At 36.3% G+C, this 10122-nt stretch overlaps 2 protein-coding genes across 3 annotated transcripts; one reads left to right on the top strand and one right to left on the bottom strand.

Moving 5' to 3' along the window:
* The first annotated feature begins 1969 nt into the window (after positions 1–1969).
* LOC143919632 (charged multivesicular body protein 7-like) lies at positions 1970–5045 on the top strand. 2 transcript variants are annotated; one of them, XM_077442038.1, is made up of 9 exons: positions 1970–2927; positions 3002–3280; positions 3359–3542; positions 3611–3794; positions 3866–4035; positions 4109–4245; positions 4333–4420; positions 4497–4656; positions 4724–5045. In XM_077442038.1, the coding sequence occupies exons 2-9, from the start codon at positions 3003–3005 to the stop codon at positions 4828–4830; spliced, it is 1308 nt and encodes a 435-aa protein (XP_077298164.1). In that variant the 5' UTR covers positions 1970–2927; position 3002; the 3' UTR covers positions 4831–5045. The 2 variants fall into 2 exon arrangements, with proteins under 2 accessions (XP_077298164.1, XP_077298162.1); XM_077442036.1 differs by having other exon boundaries at positions 4497–4670; positions 4726–5045.
* On the bottom strand, positions 4909–9682 carry Sec6 (Exocyst complex component Sec6). The gene is made up of 11 exons (XM_077442035.1): positions 9529–9682; positions 9306–9454; positions 8967–9162; positions 8642–8896; positions 8290–8571; positions 6537–6719; positions 6308–6466; positions 6123–6230; positions 5871–6050; positions 5406–5798; positions 4909–5174 (listed from the first exon to the last, which is right to left on the bottom strand). Exons 1-11 carry the CDS (start codon positions 9610–9612, stop codon positions 4926–4928), a joined length of 2238 nt encoding a protein of 745 aa, XP_077298161.1. The 5' UTR covers positions 9613–9682; the 3' UTR covers positions 4909–4925.
* Between the last annotated feature and the right edge of the window lie 440 nt (positions 9683–10122).

Here is a 10122-nt window from a genome sequence, read left to right as displayed (position 1 = left end):
CCTTTGTAAAAAAGGTTCGGCAAACCTTTATCGATGCATTTACAACGTTTGAACAATACGCGGCACCTTCTGCGTCCGGTGACTAGTGATTACTAGTCAAATGTGAACCGGTCACAGGACAACTGGTCGCTCTAGATCGGTCACATGTGATCACCCGTCACACCCGAAAATTGGTCACACCGAAAAATTCGACCAATTTTTAATTTTTGGGTGTGACCAGTTTTTTCGTGACCAATTTTCGGGTGTGACCGATCTAAAGCTACCGGTTGTCCTGTGACTGGTTCACATATGACTAATAGTTCGTTTACCCTATCAACACCAGTGTTTTCAGCCATTTTTTTATATATTTTAATAATTACATAGTTAGGAGTAGAGATTTACATAATTATAAAATTAGAAATAGGAATAAATTAATTATAGGCAGAGTCAAGAACTGCAGGAGGTATTTTTCACAGAAGTATTCAAATCTATAATGCCCTTTCTATATTTCCCCCCCCCCCCCTCTATATTTCATGGGGTACAAAATGTAAAATGGGGTACAAAATGGTTGTCTTTTTATTACCTACAGCTGGACAGTCAATGCGCCAAACAGTTGTTATTTGTCAGGTGTCAAGTACATTGCCAGTTTTAGGGGGGGCTGGGTCGGGCAGTGCCCGAGGACACCAAATAAGTTAGGGTGCCGCTCGATGTGCCAAAAGTGCTTTAAAATTAAAATTAAAGCGCCAAAGGTCTTACATTTGTACTCGGCAAATTATATTCAAACTATGGAGGATGAACGAATGAGACGACTGGCATGTTAATGCACGTGTTTATTATATGACAGCTGAAGACAGAGTGGGTAGCGGCTCTCCGAACCCAGCCGGGTTGGTCCCCACTCGCAGGAAGGCAACCAAACTCGACCATGTCGTATAAGCGAGCCGCCACATCACTCCCCCCCCAGCATCAGCGATACCAAAATTACAAAGAAACAAATTTTACAAAAGAAAAAAATTATTGTTACACAAAGAGAAAAAATTATTACGTGGGGAGAAAAAAAATTGTTGACGTGGGTCATCCGCTGTGTACATAGGTGTACCGCCCTGAATGGTCGGTAGATTCGAGGGCGGTGACGTCGCGAGCAGGACGGTGGGTGGTCCGATGGTCGCGCCGATGCGATGCTGCGGCGGCGCCGCTCTTCCGAGGCTGATGTCGATTGGTGGGGCGGCGGGGGCGGCAGGGGCATCGATGTGGTTGATGATACTCCGAGCTGGACTGTGAGTCGTTGTGGCTCGTGGAGGTGTTGTAGCGCTACCGCCCGTCTCGGCGTGACGACGCTCGTGGGGACGGACGGGGCCTTGATGATGATGATGATGATGGTGCTGAGGTGGTGTATGTCTTGTGGTGCTGGATGACCGTTCTATGTGTAGTGGATCGCGCATGACTCCACATCCAGCTGTCAAGATCGTCGTCTCATTCGCTCCCCCATTTTTTAAAGCACCTGTCATCGACGTTGGCTGGACTCCAGTCGGTAGGTAGGTAGGTAGGTAGCCGTGTCTGCTCGTTTATTGTCACCCGCGGGCCGCGACGCGTGTTGATGGCGATGGGGGCGCGGCGGGTAGCTGGTAGCGGGTAGCCTGGCTCAGCGAGGCAGGGATGAGCGGCATGTTGAAATTGATCGAGGCTGCGTGGCTCGATGTCGGGGGTCACCAGTATGGAGGATGAACGAATGAGACGACTGGCATGTTAATGCACGTGTTTATTATATGACAGCTGAAGACAGAGTGGGTAGCGGCTCTCCGAACCCAGCCGGGTTGGTCCCCACTCGCAGGAAGGCAACCAAACTCGACCATGTCGTATAAGCGAGCCGCCACAAAACAATCTACTGGAAAAGGTCGATCTTCAAGTTAAGCTCACAGCGAATTCAAAATCTGATATTATTAGCAATGAACTTATCAATTTAAAAGCCTTTCTTTCAAATAAATTTCAAGGTAAAATCAATCCGTCCTTGGTTCCAAAAAGGTGGCGGAGAGCAGATTGTCAAAATTATAAAGAAACTATTAGAAACATTACAATATTTGGGACAACAAAAACATCACTTCAGCTTTTTCCAAAAGGGTGGAGGAAGAAGCAAAAGTTGGTTAATTTATGGTTCATTTTTTATAAAACCTTTTTCTTTTTTTTAATTAAGAAGCTTCTTATCGACATTCTGAACCTGTTGCAGTTTTATCTAACTCAAACTTTTAGTAATAAATAATTGATTTGATTAAGATTCATAGCATTTCATTAAATAAAAATGCATGCTCCTAACCTTGCCAAATCTAGGGAGGACAAATACCTCCTCGTGCCCTCCCCCCCCCCCCCCCAAATGACGTCCCTGTGGAGCATTATGCTAATCTTGTATGCTTATTGTATATATCTTTACCTTCCTGCTGAAACTCTATATACACGAAACCTGAAAGAACAATTTTGAAACTTTCATACTTCTAAAACTTGTCTCTCATTGTAATATACATTTCTCGATAAGACAATGACATTGTAAAATAGAAAAGTGTCTACCTAACACAGCTAGTAGAATTCATTAAATTCATCATAACAACGCTAATTTTTATTTATAAAACTGTTTTTATTGACATAAATAGACAATTTTAGATCAGCTTAAATCGTCGTCCCCCAACTTATTTTGAAAAATGACAGAATGAAAGTGATCAAAAATTGACATTCGTGCATAGCCCTTTCAAAGAGAAAGTCGTCTGTTGGCATCACTGCTCGTTGCGACCAGCTGTCATTTGTGCGCATTATGTACAACTTATCGAAATAGTGATATCGCTAACAAAGGATTTGATTATTTTGATAAAAAAATCTCGTTAACCTATTTGTAAAAATATTTCATTTCTTTATTCAATTTGACCTATATTATTTTTAATCATCAACGGTTCCCTTATCAACAGGTAATTATTTCACCAACATCGGCCTACAATATAAAGCATTAACAGTCGATATAAACTGAAATTTATACTTACAGAATGAGCAATCCCGATTATTCCGCCAAAATGTCAATACAATTAATGCCAGATTGCTGGGAGGACGACGCTAAGATGAATTCTCTATTCGCACCATTTCGCCTGAGAGGAGTCAATCCTATCGATTGGGAAGTCAAGATGAAATTCTGGTGTAACATGATAAGTCAATGGTGTGAATCAAACAAAAAACCGACGTTTTCCCTCGACGATATAAAACTTACGTTTAAAAGAAAAAATAAAACACCCGCTTGCTTGGACACAGTAATCGAACACATGATTAAGTAAATAGTCATTTTTATTTTATCTATATTTTATGCATTATTTTTTTATGTCAAATGATGATTCTATATACTCGACAGAACGAAAATTGCCCTTCCTAAAAACCAAATGTTTCAAGTCAACGAGAATGGATGGTTATCTTGGAGTACGAAGCAGCTATTGAGACCAGTTACATGGGCTACAAAAACTATAATTTCAACCATAATTCCACCCGAGCCTGTCTTCCAAGGATACTCTATCATCATACACATGGAATCACTCAAAGTAATGCATCGAAACATAAGTCAAATGGTCTGATATTATTGTTTTTAATACAACTTTTATTATTTCAGAAACAAGCTCTCGCATTTCTTGCCTCAATACCCGATGATTGTCACATCGGTAGTTTTTCAGAACTGAAAATTGCGTCAACTCTAGATTACCCTTTAGACGACGAAGTCATTCATTTATTAATTGAGTGGCTTTTGTCGGAAAAACTCGCTACTGTGACATCAGATGGACAAATATACAAATTTGGTATGTGTCATTGTTTATATTATTATTTAAATATTTATAGTATGAATTATATAATACATTATGAATTACAGCTCCCAGTGCTAATGTTAAAGTATTGCCGTTGACTGAGAGTGAGATTTCTTTACTTCAAATTTCACGCACGACTAAAAAATTAAATGAAATTATGACAGATTTAGATAAGAAAATGGAGACGAATCACGAAGCGGCAAAGATGTATTTACGTAAAGGAAATAAATCATCGGTAATTGTTGAATCTTTTTTGCTATGTACTAATTACGTGTAGGTTATTTTATCAATGATGATTTATTTTATAGGCATTGAATCAATTGAGGCAAAAGAAGACTATTGCATATCGTTTAGAGAAAATTTCAAATAATTATGATACACTTATACAATTGTCGGAAACTATTAAGCAAACACACGTTGATGCCGAAATCTTTAACATTTTTAAGTATGCTACTCATTTTTTTTTTTTGATTTTGAAATCTGTTCAAATTTAAAAATGTATTTTAATATTCCATATAAAAAAACATTATAGGAAAAGTCTCTCTACATTGAAAAAAACCACCAAAGAAAAAGGTTTGGAAGAAAATATTGTTTTAGATACTATGGATGATTTGAAACAGGTATTTCTGTTTTTTTTTTATGATTTTTTGTTTCGTTTAAAAATGAACTGGTATATAACAAATTTATTTAAAATAGGCTTTAGATGACATCAGTGATATGGAATCGGCTATATCGCAACCATTTGGACAACAGTTTGATGAAAATGAGTTGGAAATGGAACTTTTTGACCTAACTTCCAAAGCAGATTTAGGAAATGACGACGGTGGAACAGTTTCAAAGCCCGAAACGAGCTCAGGTATACATATTTTAGTTATATATTATACTTATAAATTAATACGATATTAAATTAAACTATTTTGCAGAGCAAAAAGACAAGGAAAAGCTTGCCGAAGAGAATTTGCCTCCAACGGAAATTGAAAGCGCTTCGGATATGTTAGCGAGTAAAATGAAAATCGCAGACGTTATTTGATATTATAATTTAAATATTTATATATATGTTTTGTCTTCTACAAACTTTACAAATAATTATATATTTATTGTTTTTATTACGATACAGAAGCAAGCTTACAGTGTAAAATGTGACAGCAGTCTATCGCCGAATACAATTTGATTGAAAATACTGTTGGCTTGAGGTTGCCGTCTGTCCTTCGTCGAATTGACGATGTACGAAACCCTCTCTTTAATTTCAGCGCGAGGAATGTCGCCCCTCAGGCTCAACAGTCGTATCAGATGATCCTCGCTTATGTCCGGACACTTGTCGAGGAGTCCGTGCAGATCCAGCGACAGCATATCAATGTCCAAACACTTGAGAACCTGTAGAATTGTATTGTTTTGTTGTGAATTGTTAGTAAATTGAAACATGTGATCGATCAAATTATTATTATGATTATTTTATATATTAAAAAATGTGACTTGTTTTGTTCATGTATAGAATTGATTTTTATAAATTTTGACAAATTGATAAAATGCTTATGTATAGAAAATATTTGATTGTAAATAAAGTTTATATATATTATATAATATAAATTATGTTTCATTACGCACCTCGGCTAAATTGTTTATCGTTTCGAACGACCACTCCAAATTGTTCAACTCTGGGGCTATTCTCGTGAAGAAGGCTTTCATTTGATTAGACTCGCGGAGTATTTTTTGCGCCGCTGCTTGGATGTCTTCCGGAGTCTTGAAGGTCGTCTTCCTCGACAGCATGGCCGTTATGTATTTTTTGCACACTAAATTCTGCGCTTCGTTTATCACATACTCGAAGTTTTTCGGCGTCAGATGATTGTAGTCGTGGAAGTAATCCTCGAGAGTGACGCAAATCGTATCTACCGACATGGAAGACATCATCCACTTTGCCGTGAACAAATCCTCAAAGTGAGTGTCCAGATCTAAGAAAGCTTCTTCGAAGAGGAATCTCACAGCTTCGTTTCTTAAGTTCTGTAGATTATATTAATACATAAATAGACGACATTATGATTAAGATTGTAAGAAATTTAAGTAGATTTTGACCTCGAATGTATTCAGCAAGGCCTCGACTTTAGCTTCGGCTCCGGCGTGATGTTCTCCTCGCGGCCAGTATCTTCTTTCAGTCTGTCTAGCTAGTTCTTGCATTTGACGGCAATTATTCACAACAGTTATGATATGTTGGGTGAAGTACAATGCATTGTTTCGATCTTTAAAGTGTTTATTCTGAAATACAACATGAAATATTATATATATTAATATAAATTGTACACATTTGTAATTTGAATCAAAACATGCCTTATATTGAATGACGGCCTCTCTGTACATCTGACCATATTTTGTTGTTTGATCAATACCGAGTAAGAACACTTTGAAAGTGACTTTCTTTGAAATTGTAGTAGTAACCTGTATAGTAAATTTAACATAATATATTTAAAAGCACTTATAAGAGAATAATACTTACATATCAAAACATGACATACTTGCAGATTTTGATCAATTATTTGGAATACAATGATCGGAGCATGCGTGTGGAAAGCGTTCGTGTTGGGTTCTTGCTCCGGTGGACCGCCAGCGTCCCACTCCGACTGTTCTGATTGCAGAGTCTTTTCCATCCATTCTGTACTATTCTTTTGTATACTCTGCAAACGATTTTTAATGAAAACAATATGTACTTTGAGTATGAAGTATTTTGATTATTCAATAACACACTTGAAGGTATTTGTCTTCCATGTCGTTCAGAATTTCTTCACTAAGTAGCGGTGGCAAGCCGGATAGGTCGATATTCAGCTCGGGATGTTGCATCAACTCCGGTCCGGGATATGTATTTATAATCCATGAAAGCAAGGACACATATTCATTGCCTATTATTCCGCTAAGTATTATTTCTTCCAACTGTAAGAAAAATTACAATTAAAAACAGATGAAAAAAGACTGCGAAAATATTCAGCTCTGCCAGGATACAAACTCTTATATATTATAATAACTTTGACAAACTGGCAATGGCGCAGACACAATGAGAGGTAAGCAGAATGTGTTATTGAGATAGTTTTGCACATGTAAAAAAACGCTAGCATGCCTGATCTACGCTATGGCACCTGGGCCAAAAATGACTCCCCTGAAATGTTTTCGGTGATATTTTATCCTTGTATTGATATTGACACTGACAAGTTTGACAGTGATTTATTTTAAAAGGAACTTGTCGGCATAATAAGAACGTACGAATTAATAACGACCTGAAGAAACACCCTTCTCAGCTGAAAACCATGAGCAAGAGCGTGGCGTGCGACTCTTTGTGTTTGCGTCTTAAATATTGTAAATTTAAATTTCAGTGAAAGTTTACATCATCGGTGTTTCAGTTGCAACGGTCGTTTATATTTCATCTAATAAAATATTGTTAAATTAAATCATCAGTTTAAGAATAAGTATACATAAAATTTAGTGGATCTATCACTTATTCAAGACAAATTAAGCCAGTAATATAGCTCGGTGGTTTCGTTAATGATAACCACTGAGAGGTCCTGGGTTCGAGCCCAGTTTGCCTTCGATTGAAAATAACTTATTCGGAGTATTTCTGTAGTGCTGCTGGTCAAACTTGGATATTCGTGACTCCAAGTCAGGGTTTGCCAATTTATCTGATTTCATTGTTGAAACGGTTAATTATCAAATTAGCAAAACCATCCTACCCATTATGTCACCACTATTTGAATATGATTTCAAATTTATAATCTATGAATTTATATATGTACTAGTGTTGCACCTTATAAAAGTTATTAAATAAAATAAATTAAAACCAATATGTCGGTCTTGTGTTCGATCCGCACACAGTCGAATTTTTTCAAATACCTTTTAAATATATTTAATTTAATATTTATATTTAATTGTTAAATATAAAAAAAAATGGTAAAATCTACCTACCTACCTATGTACATGTAAACAATATAAAAACCAATAGAAAAACTAATTATAGAATTAAATAATTTTTCAATAGATGGCGGTAAATCCTCTGCCAAGAGGAAACATTGGTAGCAAATAGTATATATAGAAGTTTTTTCCTTTGTTATTGTATTCGTATATATGTACGTTGGCAGTGGTTTAGCTGTCACGTACATACATATGTATGTCGAATCGAAACGACTATTATAGTACGGCGAGCGTTATCTCAGTCAGACACACAGAATAGCGATATTATATATATGATAAGTTTAAAACCATAGGTGTCGCTTTGGGGCAACCTGTAATGACACCATGGTAAAAATATAAATTAAAAAAGGCAAACATTGCTCTTCATATTTACATATGTATGTACATACATATATGAGGAGTAAAAATGTGAACGAAAAATCTGCTCAATGTATTATGTTAAGTTTTTCATATTTTATTGTAAAAGAGTTTTAACCCAAATAGAGCTGAATGCTTTTGAATTAGTTCATATGTATATTATTCCAGTCAATATTAAACTTACAAGTGTCGACAAGGAGTCGTGATACATTTTGACATATTTATTGACAATATCGTAGTGAGGCGGAAAACACGGCACACACAACGTTTTAACAACGCGTAAATCTTCCAGAATCAACTGACGAATGAGTTCCAAGTAATGCACGAGCCACAATTTGTTCTCTTCTCGTTCGACGATACGTGTGCCTTCTACACGTTGAGCGACCGAACATTCCAGCACTTCGAAAGCTTTAGCTCGCCAATTTTTAGGTCTCCCCGGAGGTATGAAACCGCTCTGCTTCTTTTGCTGCACATTTCAATACAGTAAATATTAATGCTTAAAATTCAGAATGATTCATTCATAAAGGAACAGTTACTTGTAAAGCTAATTGATCCTGCTTTTCCTCTCTTTCGATTAATCGAAGCGCTGTTACTATAACGGTCGGCTCTTTTCGAACGGTGTTCAACGTCCTTCCCAGTATCAATCTAATCTGCTTATCCAACAAATTAGACAACGTTTCGACTTCATCGAAATAGGCTCTCAGCATCATCTTGTCATGGTTAGACTGATTGGGCAGTTTGTGCAATTCGTACAACAAATCATCACGAGAGCTCTCCAAATCGGTTAAATACTGAAACGATATTACGATAGAATAAATTTCAAAACAATATACTAAATAAAACATAATAATAAGATATTACTTGATGAGCGTGAAGAAGTTTCCCTTCGCTGATCCACTGTTTGGTCTTTTCGACGCTCTCTGGCACCGTGAATATATGTTTAAGACTGTCCATGGCTGTTACATATTGCGAATGTCGCATATTTTCTTCTCTCACTGCTTGCAATGATCCGCATAAAGGAGCGACCGTGCTCAAGGAAACTTCTAAGGAATCCAACCTAAATTTGAAAATCGAGCATCATTTATTTATTTATATATATTTTAGCTATCAAAAACAAAATAACTTAATCTATTGTTACTCTACCTACATAGATAGAGTAAATATCATTAATTATGAAATACAATATAATCGAGTTAATACTTGGTGCTAATGTCTTTTATATCGTCGAGACTTTCGTGCAATTGACTTAGTCCTACTTTCACGCCATCCAGTTGACTTTGCATGGCCGATTTTAGTTGAGCGTCAATTGATGCTTTTTTGTGAGTGATCCGACGTTTGTATTGTTCGACCTGATCAAAATTAAATATGTTATATTTTGTAGCAGGGTAAAGATAAGAAATGTTGAATGAAGTTGTGATTATACTTTTTCAAGTTGTCCAGGTCGCTGCATCATGTTGATGACCATTTTTAAGGCCGCTTCCTGAGCTTCTTTTTCAATTTGTTCCATTTTTGGGAATGTTTTAGGCGTTACGCCCCTATCGTACTAAATGTCAGTTTGACGTTTGCATCTTTAATTTGGTCGTAACAGCATAATTTCTTTTTAAAATATTTGAGTTATGACATTTTTTTTTTGTTGAAAAATATCCGATCTTTACTCAATTTTTGAAGCCGGTCACTATTTTAAATTTTCATGCTGAAGTTACTCTGTTATCTGTGAAATAATTTTTCCATCTTGAAATATTTCAGATTCATATTCAAATATATTAAGTTTACCTCAATTAAATAATGGATTGTTTTACGTAGTGAAATTAAATTAACAATTCGTGAGGGTTCCCAGTTTGACTTGCATGAAATCCGATAATCCTACATAAATTTCTCTAGCCCAATATTAAATAACGAGTGTAAAGTAAATCGGTGTATTGAGGGAAGCACTAGTTGGTCGTTATTTGGATTAAAATAATACATTAACGCCAAATTGTGTCAAATTAATATACATACGTAGTCAACAGTTAATAGA

This window comes from Arctopsyche grandis, chromosome 12, assembly GCF_051622035.1.
Source record: "Arctopsyche grandis isolate Sample6627 chromosome 12, ASM5162203v2, whole genome shotgun sequence".
Lineage (NCBI taxonomy): Eukaryota > Metazoa > Arthropoda > Insecta > Trichoptera > Hydropsychidae > Arctopsyche > Arctopsyche grandis.
The sequence above is the reverse complement of the archived record's forward strand: the minus strand, read 5'-3'. Positions and strand labels throughout refer to the sequence as shown.